General features: G+C 43.1%; 1 protein-coding gene across 1 annotated transcript; it reads right to left on the reverse strand.

Annotated features, from left to right (window-relative positions):
* Positions 1–4,707: 4,707 nt before the first annotated feature.
* Positions 4,708–25,935, reverse strand: Olfm4 (olfactomedin 4). Its single transcript, XM_038310700.1, has 5 exons — positions 25,771–25,935; positions 19,976–20,128; positions 14,212–14,424; positions 12,081–12,240; positions 4,708–5,519 (listed from the first exon to the last, which is right to left on the reverse strand). Exons 1-5 carry the CDS (start codon positions 25,933–25,935, stop codon positions 4,708–4,710), a joined length of 1,503 nt encoding a protein of 500 aa, XP_038166628.1.
* Between the last annotated feature and the right edge of the window lie 335 nt (positions 25,936–26,270).

Below are 26,270 nucleotides of genomic sequence, written 5' to 3' on the forward strand. Positions count from 1 at the left end.
GCACCGCAATGGAAACGCAATCAAAGTTGTATGCCTAATGTTTGTTTATTGTTTTCAAGAAAGTTAAATGGGGATGGAAGGAAGGAAGGAAGGAAGGAAGGAAGGAAGGAAGGAAGGAAGGAAGGAGGGAGGGAGGGAGGGAGGGAGGGAGGGAGAGAGGGAGGAAGGAAGGAAGGAAGGAAGGAAGGAAGGAAGGAAGGAAGGAAGGAAGGAAGGAAGGAAGGGAATCCTTTGGCAGCATGTGAACCCTGACCTAACCATCACTCCATCTTATCCTCAGTTACCTTTACATCCCCTGAGATCCAAGGCGCCTGAAAGTCCCCAATCACACAGGTCTTCCTTTAGTAACTCTCATGGGAACTGAGGTTTGCAAACTCATCCTTATAATGGGGATCCTGCCTTGAGGAAATCCTGGGGTGACACACTATGAAAAGGATCCTCTTTCGGTGGACTGAAAGCCGTCTTTCTCCTCCATGGATCTCAATTCCAAGAGTGGTTTCCCCCTGAATGAGCTCCAGGAACAGATGCAAATTTCAGAGACAAATGGGCACATCCCATGCGGCCAATGTGGAGCCTGGCAATGAGATGACAACTTAAATAGTGTGCTTTCCCCATGAGCCAGGCCAGCTGGTCTGTTTTCCTGGTTGGGACTATGCCTTAGAAATGTGCTTGCCTTTTAGTTTCTCGTATGTTGCAATTCACCCTTTTGTTTTATGTTATAGTCAGGAACACAGGAGGCTAATCACTCTTCATGATGCGACATCTGTTTGAGAAGAGGATAGGCTCAGACCCAGATCCTAACTACGTCATCCTGAAGGTCGCTGCACACTGTCCCCTGTCCCTCTTTTGTGGGGCTTTCCCTTTGCAGTGGTTCACAGCTTAAAAAGAAAAGGCCCACCGCTGTGGTTAGTAATTTAACAAATCCTTAAAGGGTAGCTATAATTAACTAAAGGTGACATGCAAAATCATACCCTCCCCTGGACTGAAGACGGATATCCCTGTTGATGAGAGCAAGGCAAGTGGAAAACATATGCATCTATTTTAAGCTGATCCACAGGGCATGATGAAGCCAGCCTTCAGCTAAATGAAAAAGAAAATGGCAATGGGCTTGGTTGCTACTGCTCTTGTAGGTCTGTCTTTTCGAGTCAAAGCACCGGAAGTATCAAGTCTAAGGACCAATCTTGGATGCAAGGACAAAGAGAGAATGTTCTTTGTAACTTTTCCAGGCCAAAATGTACCTGCTCAAAAGGAAACTGCTTGCAACAGTTATCACAGAAAGAAATGTAACCTCTAGTCGAACTTAGCTTTTTACCTTGTCAACACAATGAGTACTCCAAAGCGAAAATCTAACAGGAGAAACAGAAGTAACTGTGAAGGACAGAGCACAGACCGGAGAAGAGTTTATATGCTTAGCATCATTTAATTCACCTAAAAGGACTCTGATCTGGGTGTTCATGCAGCATGGTCATATAGAAAATGACACTGAGTCACAGGAATGTGAAAGACACCTGCCCACAGCCATCCTGTTAATAACCAGTAGAAAAATCAAACCAGCCTTGTCTGACTCTGCACTCAGAGACACTCCAGGTGTCACGAATTAGCATCAAATCTCCCGAGTAAGAGATGCTCATGGCATGAGGGGGAGGAGAGTTGAGGAAAAGCCTCTGCATGGCTGAGAGCAAGGGAATTTTCATGCTTTAGAGGTACAGCTGAGAGCTAGAACCCCTTCTCTTGGCTGCTCCAAGCCACTAGGGGACATTTAGGGTCCCCACAGGCCCCTATGCAGCCCCAAGGAAAAGGACGGAAAATGATAGAAGCCTCAAGAGCTCTGATAAAGCCCTAGGGTAACTCAAACCCATTAGTTATCCTCAACAGGAGCCAGCTCAAAAGGCTTCCATCTCAGTGTCCTTCTGGAAAAAGAAATAAAACGACTGTGCCAGTGTACCACACCAATTAGTGGTATGGAGGCTGAAATGTGGGAGAGGGGTTGACTGTCAAAAGGGTTTGAGACGCATTTTTAAAGTATGAAAGAAATGTTTTCTTTCCTAATTATGATGCACATATAAACTATTCGTCAGCAATATTTAAGTATGTATGCATACAGGAAGCTCTGAAATGATGGCTTAATCAATAAGTGCTTGCCATGCAAGCATGGGAACCTCAGTTTGATTCCTAGCACTCATGGAAAAAGGTAAGTGTGGTGGGGCACCCTCGTAACCCCAGAACTGGAAAGGCAGAGACCGAAAGATCCCTGGGGCTTGCTGGCCAGCCAGCCTAGACTAATCAGCAAGCCCAAGGCCCGGTGGGAGACCCTGTCTCAAGCAACAAAGTGAACAGCTCCTGATGAACGATGCCCAAAGACCTCTGGCCTCCACGTATACACGCATGCCCATCTACACGTGTGCAAGCACCTGCACACACAAGGACACCTAAAATAGAAATCTCAAAGTCATGTATACAAATTACGTGATTCAAACAGACAGTGGCTGATAAAGTGTGGACTAAAATTTCTGTTGTGGAACTGCACTGCAAAAACCCCTGAGTGAAAACCCCTCCATCGTGCGGCCTTCCCCATGGAGAGATTTTTCTGCAGGCAGTCATTGCAAGCTGACACACCATGGCCAGTAGGAAGGAGGGTCTGAAGGGAATTTTCAGGCAAACATTTCTGTAGCAGTTTGAATGAGAAGCTGATTGCTAGGGTTACCGTGGCTCCCTGCCTCCTTTCCAGAATTTTCAGAGGTCATTCTATGTACTTAACAGAAACACTCATCTGGAAAATTGCTTTAAGCCAGATTAAATATAATATCACTGTTCTTAACCTATATTTCAGATGGCATGTGTGTCTTTATCTTCATATCCTGCTACAATTGGAAAGCCATACCTGTCTCTATGATGAGCTCTATGATGAACAGATCAAAAAACAATCTTGCTAAAAATACCAAATAGTAGAGCTTCTGGTTGGTTAAAACAGCTTGGCATGTATTTAAAGTGAGAATTTGGTAAGAATAAATAGCCTAGTTTCTCTGTCTTTCCACTTGGGTTATGCGTTCTCATGCACCGCTTTGGTAAAGGTTTCTTTTTCTAATGAAGCCTCTTAGTCCTTTTGTTTTCTTTCCAACACCTACTATTGGAGAAGGATCTGGAGGTTTTCAGACCAATGTTAAGAGCACAATTGTGAAAGGAAAATAAGTCACCCAAATATAGTCTAGCATGGAAAGTAACTGGTCAGCCATGCAAATTAAAAAGCCCATAAGGTCACATCCCTGAAGACAATGGAATGGACTTGGATGATAAAAGCTGCCAGAAAAAAAAAATGTTTCAAGGGGAAATGGACAAGGAAGACTCATCCACTTTTGGCTCTTCTAAAAGTTATTGATATTTTTTTTATTGGTATGCATGCAGATGTTTGGGAGATATACATTGTCCTTACGGCATAGCAGGATGTGGTCACTGCCTTAAGTTGGGTGTTTGTCTGTCTGCCTTTTTAAAATTAAAATCAGAGATTAAAACAGTCTTTGGTTCAATGCACACTTTAATCATTTATTTTAAAAAATAGGAGTACAGCGTTTAAAAATTAGGATTTGAACATCAATTCAAAATAGCCAAGACCATATGAAGGAGCCATCTGAAGCAGCTGGAACATCTGTACCCGCCGGGCTCTTAACCACTGCACTGATTAACCAGATACTTCAAGGAGCTTTTCTATAGCACTTTGTAGAAAAACAAATTTTCACTTCCTTATAAATTCCAGACTTAAAGAGAGAAGTGATCCAGCTTACTCTGAGGTCTTTATCATACAACTAGAAATGCCACCCCCTTGCCACTGTCAACTGAATTTATTTTACAGTCTTGATGCTATGCAAACCAAAATTGCACAGTAAGACAAAGTAAAGTTAATTTTATCTTATATCTATCCTGTAGAAAGCTAGTCAATGGTTAAGAAAAACGCATAAGCCGTAGATACAGGCAACTGGTTGCTAACTTCGCTTCTAATATTATGGCTGCCTTGGGAACTGAATTACGAGGTTAAGGGTTCTACTGTGTTACATAGGTGAAGAGTTGGGAAAAACAAGAGCCAAGTCTGTCATTTGAAATCCCCTCCAGGACTGGTTAACTTAATGCACAAAAGGTTTCTTTCTTAGTCCAGAAAACTCAAAATGTCTAACAGACATCATGTAAGGTGCCACATTTACCTATCCTGGAAGCATGGAGCAGGTCCCAAGAGCTAGTGAAAAGAATCAAAGATAGATATTTGGCCCCTTGTTCACCTTCTGATGTTAATCTACCTAGTTGAGCCCCGGGTTCCTTTCCCCCGTGGACAAGTCCATGGGCTACAGGATAGATGACGACGTAAATGTTTTTCCTCAAGAAAGAATCCCCAGAGTGCACACTGAGTTCCCCTTAAGTTCCTTAATTTCCAGATTTCACCTCACTGGAGACTTCATTAGACAGTTAGCACCCCTAACCTCTGAGAGCTTCACCCAGAAGGACCTTATTTCAGTTGTTAAATCCATCCAAAGAGGAGGATAGTCCCCAAGAGAAGTCAAATTGAGAGAAATATGCTAGGTCTCTATTGTGCTAGAACTATATATATCTCTACTAAACATCACTCCAAAGAAATACACTCCAGGATTTCCTTTTGCAGATGTCTAAATATGTGGAAAAGGCGATTTTCAACCAACTTTTATTTCTCCTTCACCCTAACACCTAGACAGGTTGCCTGGACTCCCGTGAGAAGACAAGATCATAATTCAGAAGATAACCATCATTGTAGACATAAAGTTTTTGGTCAATGGGATGATAATTAATGCTCTGAATTCTTTCCTGCATCTTTCTCATTGGAATGGCTAGATTGCCTTCCTGCCCTGTGTTTGTGTCATAGTAGTAAAAAATCTCTTCTGTTTTGGTGTTCAAAGTGCGGGTAGCATAGAGAACTCCACAGACCATGAAGGCGTTAGAAACAGATGGTTTGTACTGCTTGGTAACCCATGTGTTTAGCACCTCAAGAGAGGTATCATTGAGTTTACTGATCACTATGTTCCCTGTGCTGGCCTCGGTGGCATAGATCACCCACAGTGCTTGCTCATCCACAGCTAAGTCAATGTCTTGCCAATTCACATTAGCATATGAGAAGCGGTTATTGTAGGCAGCCATAGGGAGAGGTTGATTAACAGTAACTACATTGGTAGTCAGGTTAATTTTGGCAATGTTCCTCCCATTATACCAATTTACATACATGTTGTTGTTGTATGCAACCAGACCACCCCCTTGGCCGTAGCGCATGCGATAGTCTCGAGAATGTGAATAGATTAACAAATTATCCAGTGAGTCATAAAGTCTGTAATATTCTAGAACCCTGGCATCTGTATTCAGAGGAGCCACCCAATAGAGAGTTTCCTCTGGGTGCTGAGGAGAGTAATCTCGACCCCAAGCACCATATTTATAACTGAACCCTAGCCAGTTGAGCTGAACCACAGAGGGAGCGCTGATGTTCACCACACCACCATGACTGCAGCTTCCTAAAAAAGGAGAAAAAAAGAAGACATTCTTAGAGAAAATGTACGCTTAAACAATTTAACATCCTAAGAACCAAAATCAAGCCTCGCCATTTTCTCCATCACGGCTCACCCTCAGTGGTAGCTCTGAAGGGGAAGAGCACCCTTTGTTTCTGCCTCACTGAGACCACTGCCAGATCTAGAGAATTGCCTCATGTTTTTTTCATCAGTAGGTTTTCAAATTAGAAAATGGATGTGCTATAACTACATAAAGCCATATTTTAAATTTTGAGATCTCAGAGAGAAGAGAGAGTTGATATTCCATATATTTTCTTCTCCCAGAAAGCATTTTGCAAGTATCTTAAATTTTGGAGCAAAACTGAGACACTAATACCATTCCAGAAACATGTCCTTTCCTCATAAAGCCAAAGGAGCTACTTCACAGGGTCAGCCCTAGGAAAATCTGGGATTAATGAAAGATAGACCCTGGGGGAGTCTCCTTGCCTTCCCTGGGATCCCAAGTATAAATCCACAGCAGGTACCAATGCTGCTGTGAGCTAATCTCAGAAAAGGAAGTAATAAAAACAGCATCTGCGAGGTCAAATAGTCCTTTAATGATAGGATTCTCAAGCTTCTCAGCCTTGAGGAACTACAGTCATTTTGCAATGGACTTGCCTAATCTGTTCCCAGAACCACACCCATTCACATCAATCACCCGGTGAGCATCTTGCCTCAGAGCTTTGAGATGAGTCCCCTTCTTCATACTCCCTATGCTAGGGCGCCATAGGAGGGCAGGCAAGTATTTCATCCTTCCCATTCTGACGCAGACATTGTCAAAATGTGTACAATCAAGTGGGACCAGAAGCGCCAATCCATTGAGTCTTCTTCATTCCATGTAACCCATGGCTAAAAGACTAGAATTGGGCAACTGGCCCTTTGATTGCATACCCTCTGAAATGCCTGCCAACCAAAAGGGTTTGTGAACTAGAAAAAAAAAGGCTAAAAAATAAAAATAAAATTCCTCTAGCATTTTTATGACATCTATCCAAAGAACTGAACACATATTCTCTGGTATTACAACAAATATCCTCCTTTAAAAAAATAGTAAGCTACTATATTGGATAACAAAGAAAAATCCAACTTGGAGCACATTTGAGGTTATTTTTTGTTTGTTTGTTACTTGGATTATGGAAGGGGAGGGAAGTAAGGGAGGGAAGCAGGCAGGGAGGGAGGGAGGGAGGGAGGGAAAGATGGAGGGAGGGAAGAAGAAAGAGGCAGAATATGAATATTATCTCTGGCTCTAAGTGCCTGGATGGAATCAAGGAGCCATGGAGGGCACAAGCCTAAACTAGAGGCAAAAGCGAGCTCCACAGAACTGCCTGAGATTAGCTCTGGGAAGTAAGGGGAGCCAAGCGACTGGCTGCTTCCCCTCCTTGCTAAATGCTTCGCCCTCTCCCTTCCTTACTCAAGGACTGCTGGGAGGTGAAACCATTACTAGAAATCCTGCTTTTATTTTTCCAATCTGCTGGGACTTTTCAGTCCCAGAATTAAATACGTGCTCTTTAAATGCTCTCATAAATCCACAGTCGGTGGGAAAGTCAGCCAACCATACAACAGGTAGAGAAATAAAACCACACTACACCCAACCTCAAATAATTTTGCATATCATTAAACAGAACACAGTCACAGGTTTATTTTAATAATGCATGCACCATTTCATAAATAAAAAAGCAACGTGTGTTCAGCCAAGAGACTGCTCTCTGCTAAAGAAATAATAAATAAAATTATAAATTATTATTTCTTCCCCTAAAAGTGATCTCTCAGATGAATGCTTGTTTGCCTTTGTTTATGAAACAATGCATGAATTATTAAAATAAAGTTAGCAGTGTGTTCGGTTTAATGATAACAAAAACTGGAATGATTTCCATGTGCTAAAACTGGATTTTCCGGTTAAAATACCTAGCAGAAAGCTTATTTATACAGCTACATTTCACTGTGAGGAAATGAAAGTCACTTCTCTTGTTTCAGGTTGGAAGACTTTAGGATTGCCTGCTTCATTGAACCTGACTTTCCTGCAAAGAAAATATCCCAAACCAACAGTAACACAGTATTTCAGAAAAGCTGATGGAGCATATAACTTATCCTCACATTAGTAGGGGGTTAAAGATAGACTCTTCGGTCTTCAATGTGAAATCTTTAGACAAGAAGGAACCAAAATACACGATTAATACTGCTAACATTACACCATTAAAACAATAATGCTACTTCAAATCTAGCACTAACAGTGTTCCTACTGATAACAATGAAGGTTTATCTTTTCTTATGCTGACCAGAAACAGAAGTATTAAAATAGATTACACTCTAAACTTCCTTTCCCTTTCTTGTTTCTTTCCTTCTATCTTCTACCTCCTTTGGATATTTCTAGTGCTCTGGACCTGGTCAAAGTGAAATAGAAATAGGGACCCCCCCCCAAAAAAAAGCATTATTGTCAGCATCACAGATTGTGGCTCCAGTACAGTGGTAACAAGAGACAAGTCAGGCAAAGGGCTGTGGTGGGGTGGTAGGTTTCTCCAATGGCTGGAACTACCACTGCTCAGCAGAGTGACCCCCTCCTCCCATCCCTTTTGCAAGGGTCTCTCACTCCACATCTTTATTTCATGCCCCGCCTAGCTCCTGTCTTCATGTCAAGGTCTTGGATATACTCCATTTCTTACCCATTTCCCATCCCAACTTCACCAGCACCCTTGGGCAATGACCAATGGTCCAGCTCATAATTCAAGAACTTTCAGGGGCCAGTGAATCATTTCACATATGCTGGTGGGAGAGAACAGAGCACCAAATTTTCAGGAGCCAGGGTGTCCTTATGGCAACTCCATAAGCAAGGAAGCAAAGGTAAAACTGGGAGTTAATCAATTGAGTTCCTTGCTGGAACTACTTTGTCATTCTGGAAATCACAGGGACACCCCTTTTGTTAGAGCCACTACAGACATACACCAGCCCGGTACAGAGATGATGTTACCAGATGGGCTCCGATCTAAATCCTGACTCTACTCTTTGGTTACTGTTTATCGTGGAGCTAGTAGCTTAGACATCCCAGACTCAGTTTCTTTATGTTAAATAAGCAATGCCTATCCCACAGGATTGTTGGAAAGAACAGAGACAGGCTTGTAAATACAACTCAATCAATAGTAACCACCACCATCATAATCACAGCATACGGGTTCTGGTTTACATGGTTGTTTTCTGGGTTATGGTGTCTGGGTATTTCTTCACCCATTCTGGTAGTCTCTAGCAGTCTAGCAGACAGAGGGATGATCACACAAGGGAATAAAGAAATAAAAGACTAAGCAAATCATTAAACCCAACCCTCATTGGCAAAACACTAGAGAGCCATGCTACATGTCTGATTTATTTATAGAATGCGGGGCAGGGGATTCTTTATGCAAAGGTACTTTCTTCATCATGAAATCCATTAGTTCCTTCCCTGGCAGTCTCATAGTGTGGCTCTGTTCACTTTTTAAGCTAATGGAGTTGGATTTTTTAAATGCCAGAATGGTATTCCTTCAGAGAACACTTAATTATGGGTCTGTCAGTGCAGATTCTCACCTGGACAACTAAGCTGTCTGTGTACCAAGACTAGGAAAAAATATGATTAACTTGTAAGAATTAGGCAATTAAGCCAGGTTGTAGTGGCTCATACTTTGTAGCCCACTACTAGGAAGCCTTAGGATATAGGCTTGGTGTGCATGTCAGGCCACCCTGGACTGCAAAATGAAAGCCTGTCTCCAAAACATCCAAAACAACCAAAGAATTGGGCAAGCAGAATGACTGGAGTCAAGCAAATGGATTCTGAATCATTGGTTGTGTTCTCTGAGTATCTCTAAGCTTAGGATTTTAGCGTGCCCCCATGTCTTAGGATTTTAGCGTGTCCCCCATGTCTTAGGATTTTAGCATGCCCCCATGGCTTTTATGTCCCATTCAATTGCCCACCCTTTACAGAATACTTCCTATGTACCTGCCAAGTCTAACTTCCTCAATCAAAACAGTGACTCCTGGGAATTCTCATCATGTGTTCTCTAGTATGCTTCTGCCATTTAGATTCAGAGGAAGAAAAGAGACTGGAGTCAATTGTTTGAGGGAGGGGGAGTTAATAAACAGATGACCAATTACTTTAAGTTAGAAAGCTCTGAAAAATGAAGCAGGAAGAGAATTTTTTGCAGGAATATGTATATACACGCATTCATACACACATGTGCACATACATATTACACAAAAACATGCATAGCATTTTATTAAAGACAAAATATATTGCATTTAAGTTCAAGCTGACTACTAGGTTAGCAAAGTGCAGCTGTAAGGGTGGAGCCCAGAGGGTGCAGGATTATTTAGAGCTGAGACTCACATACGGTCTTTTTTTTTTTTTTTTTTTTTTGGTTCTCTGCGACTTTGCAGTGCAAAAAGGCAGACAGGCCAGATTTTAAAGTCCCATCATGGTGTGGAACTTTAATTAAAGCCTCCACAGGCTCACGACTTGGTGGTGCCTGGGAATTTCCCAGTTCCGTATTATCAAGCAATCCAAACATACAGAGAGCAAGTGAAAGAAATTGATTTAAAAACATGACAGAAATCAGTTTAATATAAACATCATAAATATAATATGAACAAAGCTGGAGGAGGGCCAAGTGGTTTGGCGGGGCTCCAGACGCAGCCAAGGTTGTGAGAAAGTGAGTGGGAGTCTGGGTTCAGTTTGCTTAAACCACACAGCTGGGCTGAGAGAGTCCACACCAGTCTAACTGTGAAGGCCTGGGGGAAAGGTTCGCAAACATTGCAAAAGAAAATAACTCAGAAGACTTGCTCACTTTCTTCCCTAAATAAGGAGCAATGGCTTTTCCTCCCCCACCATCACTGTTAGGTGACTGCCACCTGACCACTCAGGTTATCAGGGGGTCCTGAGATGACCAGAGGTCACAGACACATGACAACATAAACTCGGTCACTGAGGGCCCGTGTGCCCTCAATAAAAAAGCAACATGCTTCAGACGCAGGCCCGTCCATTAAAATATCACAGAGGTAAGTAGGATGGGCATGAATAACCCTTCTTGCTTTAAAATGTGCTGGATTTCCAAATGGAGACTGGAGACCTGTGCCAGGAAAAACCCATTTGCAGGGGGCTCCTTGCTCATCCAGGCCAGCACTTGTGACACTGCTCTGACTCTTGCCTCAGAAGGCTGCCACGGTCCGTCAGAATCAGCTCCCACTTTTGGCGTGATTATGACACGGATCCGTGTCTGTCTCTGAAGACAGACCACGATCTTTGGCCTAGACACCCTCTGTCAGTCATATTAGAACAGACCTCTGACCACAACTGCAGGGACCATGTCCCCTGAACAAGACCAAGAGGCTTATAACTACAGCCCGAGCCTAATTGAAGCCTTAAAGAAATCAGTTACGTTGGTGAGATCCTAAAATATACAGTCCCAAGGAAAAGGCTGGTGAGTATTGGAATTTATTTAAAAATAAAAATAATGAAGGCTTCACAATTGGATGACAAGCCACAGTTTCCATTCAGCAGAAATGCTCAAGACCATGGGAGAAGTTTCTTCGGTGTGGAAGCTCTAAAGGATGGGACTGAATTCTGTGACTGAGAGGCCGGAGGGAGGTACTTCAGTGCAGCGGGATTTAGCCCTATCTCTGTTCACAGCCAGGCTTTCACTTCAATTATCATGATTACTAATAATATCCATTGCCGGTGTATGGGTGCTGATTACAGAGCCCCGAGCTTCCCAAGCACTGCCTCATTAATCCCCATAGCAACCCTATAAGGTGCGTGCAATTATTCTCCCATTTTACAAATAAGATGAGGATCTTTTCTCTGCAGCCACATAGCTGGCGAAGTCAGGGACTCCAAAGCTATTCTCTCCAAGCCACCACTCCGCTGTTTCCATTCAGGGATGAATTCAACACCTGCTATTCCTCCCCTAACACACACTGTTCTGTAGTTAACCTAGGGGAAAGTGAGATGCCATCCTGCTAGATGGGTAGGTAGCAACACATGTCCATGGTGCATGAATCCACCATCCTGTAATTCTCAGTGAGTCCCAGCACTCAGATTGCAGCGGGTACCCAGCATGCACTTCAGGGAGGAATAAAGGTGATGTGCAGTGTGAAAGAGAGGGCAGGAAAAAGGAAAGGCAGAAAAACAAAGGCGCACACCCAGCCTATAACATAAATGAGCCAATCAGCCCTTTCCATCTACCAGAGGGCAATACCACAGAAAGATAGATCCTATGTGCTATGCCATCCCTGGTCCCATAACTCTTTTCGCCTTCAGACAGGTTTTACCTGATAGGTAAATGCAATGGGAATGTGTATAACTAGTGGATTCTGTTCTTAAGAACTCACTTTTCCTCTGTGAACCCCAGCATATGATAATAGAACTAGTCGAAGGTGGGAAGATCTCAAATGTGGAAGAGTGAACTCAGAACTGCAAAAGTGCCACAACTCCTCCATCACTACAATCTCAACTCTTTCCCCCACCCAACGCAAGGCTCATTTTGGGGGTCTCACTCAAGTGAGCAGGCTTACCGGGAGCAGGAGGAGGGGGCGTGGCAGGTACAAGCTCACTTTTAGAGGCCTCACATTCTTTTAGTTTGTTCTTCAGAGCCAAGATTTGCCGGCGAATGCTAAGGACGTTGTTTTGGTCTAGCGTCTCCAGCTTCTCTACCAGGAGAGTCATATTCCTTATCTAAGGAAATAAAAAAAAAAATCAGAGTGAGTTTATATTATTGTGCAATTTCTTTCATAAACATTCTGGGGCTGAATTTGTCATTTAGTGAGACGTTGCTACAGAATCCACCAGAGATTCTTCTGAATGGTTTCATTTGGAAGAATACATTTTATGGTTTAGACTGAATGCCTGTCACATCTCAGGCAACGTGTGTGACAAGAAGAAAATGGCAAAGATTTTAACAGCTTTAATAACAGCGCGCAGGCCCACTCTAGGCATTCACAAATGTCCATTAAAGTTCATTTCTAACAACCTTACCCTATAAACTCGTGTTTACTCATGTTGTATTATAATTAAGTTTCTAATGAATGGTGAAAGCTCGGGAAAATGTAAATCCTAAAATATGTAACTAGAATTCTCAATTATAGCCCATGTCATGACTGTGCTGGTAAATTCTGGATGATGTTAAATTACCCAACCATAACATTAATATGGTAATCTTATCCACAGATCTTTAAAGACTTTGCAGAAACATATTCACAAGCAATCTATTTTTTTGCTTAATTCGTGCATGTTTTTATTTTTCAAGTCATTCTTTGAGAATTTTGCATAGTATATTTTTATAATATTCCTCCACCCTCTCCACTCATTCAACTTCATATTCTTTCTCTCTCTTTAAAGAACAAAAGAAAAAGAAAAAAAGCAACTTAAAAACATGGAGTCCAATTTGTGTTGGTAATCCACTCCTGAGCATGGGATTGTTCTGGAGTGTGGTTGATGTGCCTAGTGTCATTCAGTTAAAGAAAGCTAATTTTCCTCTCTCCGCAGCTATGATTTACAAACAGCTTCTTAGCTAGAGGTGAGACATTGTGCCCGCTCCCCCTCTGTCATGCTTAGATTTTTAAACAGTTTTAGATTGCACAGGTCTTCTGCATGCTATCGGTCCCTGTGAGCTCATAGGAGCAGCTCTACCTTATTTCTGGAAACTTCTTATTTCCTTAAAACTGTCTGCCACCTCTGCCTCTTATAATCTTTCCACCCCCTCTTTCTCCACAGATCCCTGAGCAGTGAGGGCACTGATGTGGCAAACACATCTCATTCAGACCTGAACAACCCAAAGTCTTTCAATTTCTGCACATTGTCCAGCTGTCAGCCTCTGTGTTGATTCCCATCTCTAAGAAGAAGCTTCTCTGCTGAGTGTTGAGTGATGCACTGGTCTAGGGTGTAGCAATATGTCATCAGAAGTTGTTTCATATCTATGATGGACACACTGCCATGCCATATTTCAGAATGTACTGCAGGGCCACAGTAATAAGAAAACAGTATGGCATTGGCATAAATACAGACTTATTGAGCAATGTAATAGAGTTGAAGACCGGATATAACACCACACAACAAGAGACAGCTTATTTTTGACAAGCAGAAAATGCCCACTGAAGAAAAGACATCTTCAACAAATTGTGATGGTCAAACTGGATAGCTGCATGTGGAAGACTAAAAGTTGATTGATATCTATCACCTTTGTACAAAACAGTTTCAAGCAGATCTATATAAGGCCTGGTATACACGTAATTTAAGTATGTGGAGAACAATTCTAAGAGAAATTAATGGTCATTCAAAAAAGGAAGGTATCCACAATCAGGCAAATTATATTTCTAGTCTCATGAGAAAAAGTCCAAGACAGAGAAGATATCTTATTTAACATGGCCAATTCTGATTTAATTCCTCACTTTCTAAAGAACATAAAAGTCTTTCATTTCTGGGGCAGAATTCTTAGTGTCCAGCATCTGCTTCTCAGTCAACATGTTCCCAATACACTCAACTTATTAACAACTATAGACATTTATCCAAAACAGAACACAGATGTGCCTCATGGTCCTGAGACAGGAGCAGAATTAGGGTTGAGGAGAGAGAGCATCCCACGTCATAGCACCCGTTCAGTCCCTGAACAAAAGACACAGATATACTAAGAAGTGAGTCATTCCTTACCTCCACTTCCAGCTTGTCAATAATTTCTGAGCTTCCCACAAAATTCTCCTTCAGCTGTATGACCAGTTTGTGCATCTCCTTCACTTCTAGTTTGATAAGCTCAAAGTCCAGTTCTGTGTAACCAATACTGTCCTTCTCCATGACCTCTACTCGGACAGTCAGGTTCAGGAGCTTCTTCTCATACACACTGATGAGCTGGACATACTCCTTCACCTGGAGGAGAGGCAAAAATCTTACATCAACTCACAGAGTGACAGCAAAGAGCCTTCCTCCACTACGCAATGCGTGGAGATCATTTGATCCTCGTCATCGCTGCAAAGGAGTGTGTCAAAATATAGCTACCCTTTTTTATCCAAATGCCAACTAAAACTAGCATGTTACTGTGGCTTGGGGCCACACTTAACTACACTGGAAATAGCATGTGTGTATACTTTACTCCGTTTTTAAAGTCTGTGGATTCTAGTTCACTGGAATGAACTGCTTGGGGTCATCTATCTTCTCAGATCATTTGCTCTAAATCAGAGTCTCTTGGCCTCAGTGCTATGACATTTTAAGCAAGTCTCTTTCTTGGGGGGTGGAGTCATAGAGTGAATTGTAGGGTATTTAGTTATGACAACCAAAAATATCTCAAGATATTAAACATTCTCCGGAGACAAATCATTGCCTCTACCATCCTTTTGTTTAGAGCTATTACTCTCTCTAAATCTCGGTGTGTCCTAGAAGAAGAGAAATACATTGAGTAGATTCCTCTCCTCATGAGTAATGTGCCAAGAAGGCTGAGGCCCTCTGCCTTTTGCAAAGAGGCATAAGGAAGGACCCAACTTACTATACAATGTGTGCGCGTAGGCACAACTGTAAAGCGCACATTTCATTAAGTGAGTTCACATTTATTCCAAGAACTGATTATTGCAATCAGACCTTTAAATTGCACATTTGTTGCATATATTTGAATGTCTGATCATTAAGTGAAAATACTTCCAAAAATTCCCTTGGCGGTGGAGTGTATAATTGGAATCTCCGAAAGGATATTTCAATAAACAGTTGGCGACACATTTTTGTATCTGATCTCTAAAAGAAATGTCATGGCTTTTTCAAAGAACTGCTCATTAAAAAGTTGCTGAAATGTGAGCATAAGTAATTCTTCTCCCCAAACTGCCCTAATGTCAAGGGCCTGGATGGATTCAGACAGATGTTGGCCTGTGGTCTTTCTAATGACAAAGGCTGTCCTAACTCCTGTCACTGTAGCCCTTCCACTTAACCCCACCATGCAAATTAGAATAGATGCATGGGCCCCAGACCTTCAGAGCTAGGACATCAGCAGAAGAGAATTCTAACGAACGTTGGAACTGCAGCCCTTGGCACTGCTACTGTATCTCCTCCGGCGAGTGGTGTTCATTGCCATCAGATGCCCCATTACTTGGAGGCTGGTAGGGATCATGATATTTTGGTGGATATAGGTTTAATAAAGAGTACAGGAGGTGCATAAAACAAGACCCCTAACCCTCAAAAAAATGAACACAGACATAAGGTACTCAGGTTCCATTTTCGTTTTTAAAAATTGGCCATAAAGCCTTGCCTCTGGTGAAATCATAGTAATAATGCACAGTCCGTTACAGGAATGGAGGTTTGAGGAATGAGTGTGCTTGTTGGCATTTGGCCTTGCGAGCTCTTGGAACAAATGAGACACCCTCAGCTTTCCTGGAACACTTCGGTATCGCATTATAGCTACTGTTCTGTGCAAATGAGTGATGTGACTGTCATCCCTGCTAAACAAAATGAGGTCCCCCTCATTCTCACAGAAAACCAAGGCATGGCCTGGAGTGTATGACCTGTGGGAATTTGCGCTGGGTCTGCCCCAAGTTCAGTTACAAAACAAAAGGTCTCTCTCTAAATCCGGCACGAAACTTTGAAGGGTGATCCTTTCTGCTGACATTTGGAGGAAAGCTGGGTGATTTTCAGGAAAAACTGGAATTATCCACAGTTACGGTGGGCAGGAGAAAATTTGAAGATGAGCCAGAAAGGCTTCTCATGCGAAATTTACAGTTGTACAGATTCTGTGCACAGAGATAACACAGACACCTCTGAGATCTTAAGGTTTGCCCTCGGTAGATTCAGCTTGGTCATGGCAGACTAGCATACCCAAGCGCAGGCCCACACCACTGGCATTTGGTACCTTCAGCACACTTTTTTCCTCCTGGATAGAATGCTTGTTCTAAACAGAGAGAGGAGACTCAATCAGGGAGTTTGTCTCCAGGGAATGCTCAGCAATATCTAGAGATATTTTGGTTGTCCCAACTGGAGAATTGAGTATGTGCTACAGGCATTTGGAGGCCAGGGATGCTGTACAAACATGCTGGCTAGAATAAGGGTCTAAGATGGAGAGGACATGCAGCTGTAACAGCATGTTTGTCCCGTTTCACCACTGCAGCAAGTGTGAGGCTGAGAGCATTACCATGCTCACCTTCAGATCACCAGGGCGGCACTTACAGCTTCCACATTATTCTGTTTTGTATGTACTTAGCCATGTTGTGGAGTTAAAAAATAATCAAAGTTGGTTTAGAGTTTGGCTTTGGGTGACTGCTGTTCTTTCTTTCTTTCTTTTTTTTTTTTTTTTTTTTTTTTTTTTTTTTTTTTTTTTTTTTTTTTTTTTTTTCGAGACAGGGTTTCCCTGTAGTTTCTAGAGCCTGTCCTGGAACTAGCTCTTGTAGACCAGGCTGGCCTCGAACTCAGAGATCCGCCTGCCTCTGCCTCCCGAGTGCTGGGATTAAAGGCGTGCGCCACCACCGCCCGGCTACTGCTGTTCTTTCTTACAAAAAAAAAAAAAAAAAGGTGGTCTTGTCATAAATAAGGAGATAATGCATCCGTTATTCAGCTAAATAATTAGTCTGGTTCATAGTTCTGTCAGTTCCTTAAAACCCAGGATTATAACTATAGCCAGATTACTTGAAATAAGTAAATGGACTTTGAAACATACTGTTATTTTCAACATACCCTTAAAAGCAAATGCAATTAGGTTAATTGACCCTGAAAATATCATCAAAACATGCAGTATTTGGTACAAGAACTGCCTGGGCTCAAATATAACTTCAGTACCCAGTGGGCAAATCATTTAAATTCTCTAAGCTTTACTAAGCTTCCCACACCAAGGGTAATGACATCAAGACTGCAAGATCATTGTAGAGACTGGAGCTGATGTACATTAAGGGCCTCGCTAATGGGTGCTCTATAAATTCTGGAAATTAATAGAGAAATGGTTATTTCGGTGTTTTTCAATCTGACCCTTTAATTTTCTTTTATTCCACTGCACAAAGCCTTGCTCAGTCAATATTGTTTATGGGTTGCTCAAATAGCTCGCAGGCTTCCTAAGCCTTCTCATGCATGCACAACTATTAGCAATGTGTCCTATTAAATAACTTGCCCCAAAGACCAAGAACCTTGAGAGAAAGAGCAAAAAATAAAAAAATAAAATAAAACAACCTGAGCTGCCTTTTGTGACATCTCCTTCCTAAGTATGATCACACAGGATGTCTCAGAAGAAAGAGAAAAGTCTAAAAGGCTTTCAGTGTTTCCTGCAGAGACAGCTTCCTGACTTCCTGTGTACTGACAGATAAGGAATTAATGGAAGGCAGTCTCCAGCTTTCACCTACTCAGAACGGGCACTTGCCCAGGTCCCTAGATAAATGGTGATTTCTAAGACAGCCTGGGGACAGCTATAATAATTCACCCAGAAATCCAGAAGCCCTCGGCTAAAGAGATAACTTGGGATTTGAAGGCATAAGTGACCTATTCCCTGTCTTGAGTCTTCTCAGAAGACTTCTCAGAAGAGGAGCCTGGACAGAGGAAAGAGATCCAGCTTGATTCTGAAGACTCAAATCTCTGACCTTCCTATAGCAGCCAAGAGAAGGACAACCTCAGGAAAGTCCCTCTGTCTGTGCAAACCTTGAATTTTCTGTCATGAAAGTGGAAACGAGGGGAAGCGGCCTATGTCCTTTAAAGGCATGTTTGAAAGAACAGGCATACTAAAAGCACTTGGACAAAAACAAATGAAGGCTGTCACTATTATCACTGGTGTCATCTGCCCTGACAACTCAGCAATGCAAACCTCTGCTGACGGTAAACTCCTTTGTTAGGCCTTCATTTCTTTTCTTTCTTTTTTTTTCTTTCTGTTGGTAGTGGGGGAGGGACAAACCACTTATACCTTCAGAACTGAAATTTTTCCCACCCTTCTATCTGCCAATTATTAGCGAAGCAGAGGTCACCTGCCCCACCCCACATACATTGGAACTAAATGCCCCACTCACAAACCTGGCAAGCCATATGCTTTCTCTGGAGCAGCTTGAGGTTTCAAACTGCCCTTCACGCTCCTGCCAGCAAAGATGACACGCAAATCAGTGGTTTCCATGATTTCAAAGCAAATGACTCCAACTGAAAAAGACCTTTACCTAGGATTTTCCTCTACTTGTTATGTTTCTATGCATAACTTCTTATCTCTACTTGATTATGCGGGAATAAGGCTATGAATATTAATGGCTGGAATTTATAATTTAGTGCTATGCCTTTTCTGCTGATTAATTCAAGGACATTTTATTCCTTAAGAAGCCAGGTTCCTGGAGTAGTCAAACACATTTTTACTGGCCACTCATTTTAACTTAGAATATTTATCTACCAATTCAGATTGAAAGCAGGGTCTCAGGCTCACCATATATTTGATTGTCTGAAAGGATAACTATATTGGAGGTTGAGGTGGCTATACTTAAATTGCTCAGGAAAACTTATTTGGAAGGCTGCAGTAAAGTCAGAACTCCTTGTAAATTAATGGGGTTGTATTAAATAATGCATAATGTGATTATATTCTAGCCTGGACTTCACCTGGGCATAAAACAGGAGCCTTCCTAATTGATTTGTAGCTTGGCTAAAAAGCTGGAAGGGGTTGAAATTGGAATGGCAAGACACATGCCTCCAGCAGGCTCAGAGAAAGACAACTACTTTAGAATGAATTCCTCTGGCTACGCAGAGCTGAGACCAGAAGGTTCAAGCCAGGGTTTCCCCCAAGCCGGAGAGACCCATTAATCTTCATTCAAATTGCCAAAGAAGCCTTCAATTTTGAGTCTCATGGGAGACACGTGGGATGAAATGGCATGGAATGAAATATTCCTGCTCTAGCAATGAAAAATAACCACCAAGCAAGAGGGGGAAGGAATTTATACAGATTTCAATATATGTATTTAAGTAAATGAGGGAAAGAAGAAAGGTGGGAAGGAAAATGGAGAACAGGAAGCAGAAGATTCGAAGGAGAAAAGAAAGAGGAGGAGGAAAGAGCTATCTAAAGGTGAGAGAAAACCAACAAGAGCACAACAATGAAAAGAACCAAAAAGTAAAAGAAAGAAAGATTCGGAAGGATAAACAAGAGGAAGGATTACAGCAGAGTGAATAGGAAACCAATGGAAACTAGAATGAACAAGAATTGAAGAAAAGAGTAACAGGGAACGAAAACAGAACTCAAGAGGGTGAAGGAGAGGGGAGAGGAAACTAGTCAAAGCCGGAAGGATACGTGAGAGCCAATGAGAAGAAACCACAAAGCAATCAGAGTAGCAGGGCCAGAGGGTCTCCAGCTTTCCCACTGTGTGGGGACCAGAGTCCTGCAGTGACTTCTTCCACGGTGTGCCAAGCCTCCATCCCACTCTTCCTGGGTTCTCACCCTCTACTAAGAGGAACTCAGGGGTTTACTACAAATCAAGATTCTGTTAGAAAAGAAAACACTTACCTTAGAAAACTCTCTCTCAAACTTCTGAGAAAGGTTGTAAGCTGTGAACTCTAAGCGCTCCACTCTGTCAGCAGGAAAGGTGGTGTCCGGCAGGGAAACAGAACACTGGCAGGTCCCATGCTTGTCCACAGAGCCCAGGAAACTGGAAAACGGCTGTAAATAATAAACAGCAAATGTCAGTGATAAGCTGGGAAAGGAACCTTTTAGGAAACAGGAATGACAGAAACTGGGTTGGCAAAACAGTGGCCAGAAGCAACAAGTATAGTCCCACATATCAATAAACAGTGTCACAGAGACGAGCCAACCCCCATCTCAACCTGCTGGCTAAGCCTCTGTCCGCAGCTTACATCCAAAGCAAGATTCTCCATGCTTGAGGAGTCCTAAAGAAATCACCGTTATCTCTGTGCAAAGAAAGGGAACTAAAAGGGGGCCAAGAGGGCTAAGTTTGAGAGACTCCTAAATTTGAACATCTTTCTGTTCCTCCATTTGCTGGATGTGACACCCCCTTAAGTCTGTTTTCTCCTCTATGAAATTCGGAGACCCTGACTGAAGAAGACAAGAGATGAGCTCTGAGTTTCTGCCACGTGACAGGTGATTGGGTGCGGTCACTTTATCCTTCCTTCTACTAGTCTTCACAAGTGCACACACACGTGCACATACATGCACGCATGCATGCACACGCACGCACGCACACACACACACACACACACACACACACACACACACACACACACACTTTTACTCCAATCCCAGCCCAGTTCATCCCAATTAGAATAAAGAAACCGTGAAGGTTTGTGGACCGTGGTAAAGATTCCAGTGAGAATTCAAATCCTCTCTTCAGCTGGGAAATTACAAAAACTCACATTTCTCCAAATGGAAACAACCATCTACTTGCTCAAAAATTGAGCAGTATATGAGTTTAGAGGTTTCTTGCAAATTTATCAAATAGAAGTTCTCTAGCTTACTACTTGCAAGGGGAAAAAAAGTCATTTTAAAATATTTGAAGTTTCTGTAAGATATTCAGGCTCACACTTCGATGCCACTGCATATTTTAAAATGACAGGTTTGAAAGATTCTGTTTTTCTTTTGTCCCCTTTGAACTACCCCAAGGGGATCCTGGCACAATTAACATTTTTCATTACTACCATTGCCTTGCAGAGTGAGCCTTGCCAGCCAACTGGCTGTGCCTTTTAATGATCTCATCTGAAGGCCAGCCCAGAGCTCACCTACGGAGCAGCAGCCTGAAGGGACTCTGTGACACCGAGGAGGAGAAGGGTTTTCAGAGTCTGGAGAGACTCCAGCCTCGTCTCAAAGTTCACATCCGCTGGCTGCCGCTGAGCGTGGCTGCTCCACACACAAGTCACCTCCACTGATCTCCATGACCCCTGAACAAACTTGGCCCAGATGCTCCTGTAATTACGATTTAGTCCAGCAGTGACCTCTGGGCTAATTAAGGCTCTTGCAAAGGGTGGTGGTTGTGGGTGGTTTTTAAATGAATCTAAGCTTCTCTAAGATTATAAGAATGAACTGTGTGTGTGTGTGTGTGTGTGTGTGTGTGTGTGTGCGTGTAAGACTTAGACGTCAGAGGACAACCCCAACTGTCATTCCTTGGGCAATATTTCCCTTTTTTTCTTGAGACAGTCTCTCATTGGCCTGGATTCACCAAGTAGGCTAGGATGCTGGCCAGTGAGCCTCAGAGATCCTTCTCATCCTGCTCCCCAACACTGTGACAACAACCCCACACTACCACACTTGGTTTTTAAACTGGGGGTCCTGGGTTTGCAAGTACTTTATCCACTGTGCTGCCTTTCCAGCCCTCTGTGCCAGGAGAAATCTTGAGACCATCCTTTCTCATCCAATCAGATCCCTCCATCTGTAGGAATTAGGGAGTGAGGGGTAGGAGCCCAGCAGGTTTATGTTGCACATGCAAGCAAGGGGTTAGAGTGGAGATGTGAAGGGTCTTTGCGAAGAGTGAATAAGGACTTGACAATATATACCAGGAACCTGTCGGAGATGTGGTAGGAAAGTTGGATTCTACTAAACTGAGATCTACTACTCCATCTAAGATAGAAAGATTCTAGTACAGGCATGCCAAGATTTTTTTTACAGGCTTTTAAAGAAATACCTTATCATAATAACTGTCTAGCAAAGAAAAAAATCTTGCACTGCATTGACAAGGGGAGGTTAATTAGCATCACAAGACATGGGGGACCATTCCTGGGGTTCTCAGAGAAGCTCTGTCAATTCCGGAAACAGCAGATATCACCAAAAAGTCTCTAGACAACCAACTAGGAACCACTAGCTAACAACTTTCAGTCCTGAAGTTCACCTGAAAGACAAGCAAATAATTATGAGCCCTGCTGACAGTCATTCCACCGGCTTCTATTGAATGTCTCTGTCCCAGTGCTCTGGACTCCATCCTGCTTATCATCAGCCCAGCGTGCTCAGCTGACATCAAAACGGTCCATAAGTTTGATCAGTGTCTCCCATTAGAGATATTTCTGGTCCTGGAATTCAAAGACAATGAAGCTAATGGTGATGAGTCTCTCTGCGGTGAATGCTTAAAGTACATGGATGAAATGTGGGGAATGAGACGCAAAGACAAGTGTTTGTCCCCTTGGCCTTTGGAGGGATGTGTAATCCCCTTGTGGAGGCGAGGAGGACCCGGCGTGCCCCACAAAAGTGACTATTCTGTTAAGTTCTCACCCAGTATAATGTTCAATTAACATTTACTAAGGTCTACAATACCCCGTGTTCTGGAATTAGAAGCTGATTAAAACCAATTCTGGTCCAATCAGGCTCGCTTTCTTTCTGACTGCCCTAGGGGCTTTTCCAGCAGCCTCAGACTCTGGTGACAAGAGCACACAGACCACAGCAGACCACTGTGGCTCCAACTCTGCCTGTGACCATGAGAAGCCTTCCCGAGATCTGAGAAAGGAAGTGGCCGATTCGTTGGAGGCTTACACGGTGTTCTGAGCCTGCCAGCAGACGGTGGGACTCACATTTGTGATTTAAGGTCGCAATTGGCTCTAATTAGCAGCCAAGTCTAAGCGCCCACAAAGATTCACGACATAAAATCATGGTGCTCGGCGTTCCGAAAGTACAGAAAATGATACGTTTGGAACTTGCTCAATGACAGTTATAAAAGGGTTTTCCACTTCTTCCCAATAAGCTCATCAAGCTGACAGCCAGCCCTAGAAAATTAGGTTGATAGTGGAATTGACACCTGGTGCACTGTAAAAAAAAAAAAGGAAGTTGGAATTGTGATGCTGACTCTCACTCACCACAGGCAGATAAGCAAATGATGAAAGAAATTGAATCTTCTAAGTACAATTTAACTGCTAGTTCTTACTTACTTTTAAATATTTGTCTTCTTACCAGAGAGTGGGCACTTTAAATTTTCTGTCCCTTCACTGGTATTTTTTCTATTACTCCAACTGCTGACTTTTGATTGGTTGTGAAGCTTGATAACAAATTGTTATTGTTAACCTCACTTTGCCAAAAAACAGAAAAGGGTAACCCATCCTAATTGCTCCCAGAAATTTAGTACCACAAGATAAGAGTCGATATGGGATTTCTGACACTTGAGGGGCTGGTGTGTGATGGTGACTCTCTGAACTTTCTCCTTTTAAAAGCAGTTTTCTCCAGTACCCCCAGAAATACAGAAAGAAGCATACAAAGAAATGATTTTCACAACAGGTTTCTCTGAAGTGAGTTAAACCTGAATGGAACAACTACACCAGCAGGAGCAGGCTGAACTGGGGTGACGAATCCTCTCAGTTTAATAACTTCGAGCCCATGACCTCCCCATAGTAAACCTCAGGTTCAACATCTCTAGAGCGGGCGTTGAATGAGCTGTAGATGTGTTAACCCAGTCTCGGCACTTGTTAGGCACCCATTGGCTATTTCTGACGTCATTGCCATCTAGGCCCCATCCAAATCATTTGTTGATCACATTTTCATTGTCTGCACATTTTAATGATGCTAATGGAACACTCCAAAAGAAGGCTCCCCCTCCCCTTTGCCTATTTATCCTTCCACTCGAGTTCATGAAAGTGGCTGGCTAGGGGATCTTGAAATGATTTCTGGTCGCTCTACAGGAGGAACTCTGGATGGAGTTAGGAGCCCTCAAGCAAAGTCACACTGCCACAAGGCTAGCCTGGGAGGAACACTTCTGCAGAAAGGGCTCGAGGTGAAGTGGGCACCTGTTTCCTGTCCTGCATCCTTCAGCTTCTCCATGCCTCTTTTTTTCTTAAAGGAAAGCCAAAGAGGCCTCATCCCCCAAAGAATCAGGCAATCTGTGCGCTCTACAGAGGGAGCCTCTCCAGGCCCATTCCTGGAATACAAGGAGCCTTTGTCGGCTCATTTCAGGGTGGCAGTTGTTGGCAATGGAGATAGCCCCAGCCATTCCTTATAGAAAAGGGGGCCTTGGTCCAGCCTCAAAGTGATGTGATAGACTGTGCTCTCTTCCCATGGGAAGCCTTACTCTCGCTGAGGTGTGGATGGGGAGTGGAGTATGGGGAGAGGTGGAGAAAATGGGAGGAGTGGAGCGAGTGGGAACTGGGATTGGTATGTAAAATGAGAAAAGATTATTTTTTTAAAAAAAGACACTAATTAATTAAAAAAGACATTGTTAAAGAAAAATATGAAATAATTATGTATGCTTCTCGTGGCTACATTACTTATTAAGTAAGAACTTCATGAAATTCACAAGTTTCAGAGCAAAAATTAATGTCATTTATTATTTCTCTTATTATAATAAAAGTAAAGACACAAAAGAAAAAAGAAACAGAGATTGAAAAAAGTTAGCAGTCCCTTGGGACATTTCCATATGTAATGGCATTTCCCTAAGACTAATAACTGCTCTCCTTGTAGCCCATGTTCTCTGTGTGTGCGGACAGGTGTATGTGCTTGTGTGCGCGTATGCCCATGCACGTGGATGGGGAGGTAGTGGATGTCTTTCTACATGCCACCCTATTTTTCTTGAGATAAGACCCGTCAGTGAACCTGGAGCTCACCGATTGGCTGGAATGCTTGGCAAGTAAGCCTCCTGTCCTTGCCTCCTCCAATCAATGATGGAGTTGCAGATGGGCGCTGCCTCCTCCAACCCGTGATGGGACTGCAGACGGGTGCTGCCTTGCCGGGCTTCTTACGCGGGTGGCAGAGACACAGACACAGGTCCTCACGCTACTGCAGAAAGCATTTTACTGACCTTGCCGTGTCCTTGGACCCATGACCCATCTTCCTCATAAATGAGATGCAGAGGAACTGACAGGGCTCCAGATGCCGCATGGAGACTCTCGCTCAGTCGGAGTGTATTATTTACCCCCCAAAGGTTCCCTCTAGGCAGCAAATCAGGTGAATAGATTTTGCTGGAGTGGCTTCTCGTGGGATTTCATTCCTAAAAGCTCCCATCCCAGGCTACATATTAGAACCAACTGGACTTGGCAAACGTCTGAGTTGTAAACAGCTGTGCCGGCTAGCACCAAGGCATTTGAATGTTTAGGATTCTCCTCACTGCCGATCCTACTGGTTGACCCGGGTGGAGAACCTCTTTAGAACATGCCTTTTCCCAAATGCATTAGCTAGGAAAGTGGGATGTTGTCTCTCCTGCTAACAATTTAATTACTTCGCCCGGGTTTTAATTCATTTCCCAGGCATCTACAGTGAACAGAAAGGGTCATAAATCCTTGAAAGTGCTCAGGTCTAGTCATCCATGAAATTGTATTCAGGTCCCCAAAAAGCGAGAGGAAGGGAACTGAACATAGCTCACCCAGACCCAGCAACTTCCTCACCTGTGACACAGTACCACCTTCTGCCCAAGATGTGGCTCCTGGAAGCGTAGCCTGGGGCGTTATTGGAGTCAGCTTCAGGAAAGAGGTGGTCTGAGCCTCTGAACTCGTGGTGGCAGCGCCAAGGCAGGGCAAAAGGAGCAGCAGAAAGTCAAGTCGGTAACTCATCTTGCCTTTTTTCCTAAGATGCTGGCTGCTTCCCACTGCCCAGGGCTTCTTATAGTGCCCAGTGGGGATTTCCCCATGGCTAATGTGTGAAGAAAGAGGAAGCAGCCAGGCAACATGTGACCCACCCTAGGAGGGCCAGGACATCTGCAACCTGAATCCTATCCACACCTTGTCACCAAACCCCACTCTGTGACCTGCCCTAAGATACAGATCACCCACCCACCCCCACCCCCGCGTGCAATAAATATTAACTCACCCAAATTTCGTCAAACCAATATCTGGTTTTCAACTTGATACTTCCTTGAAGGAAATGGAATCAAAGTAGTCTTTGTGGA

The sequence above is a fragment of the Arvicola amphibius genome, chromosome 13 (assembly GCF_903992535.2).
Source record: "Arvicola amphibius chromosome 13, mArvAmp1.2, whole genome shotgun sequence".
Classification (NCBI taxonomy): domain Eukaryota; kingdom Metazoa; phylum Chordata; class Mammalia; order Rodentia; family Cricetidae; genus Arvicola; species Arvicola amphibius.

Bases quoted from the DNA above. Each gene is read 5' to 3' on its own strand.
- Olfm4 (XM_038310700.1), bottom strand. From the start codon at position 25,935: ATGAGTTACCGACTTGACTTTCTGCTGCTCCTTTTGCCCTGCCTTGGC. The intron at 20,129-25,770 runs GTGAGGAAGTTG...TATTATTTACAG, and splicing joins AAGGTGGTACTGTGTCACAG to CCGTTTTCCAGTTTCCTGGG. The intron at 14,425-19,975 runs GTAAGTGTTTTC...CCTCTCCTCCAG, and splicing joins TTGAGAGAGAGTTTTCTAAG to GTGAAGGAGTATGTCCAGCT.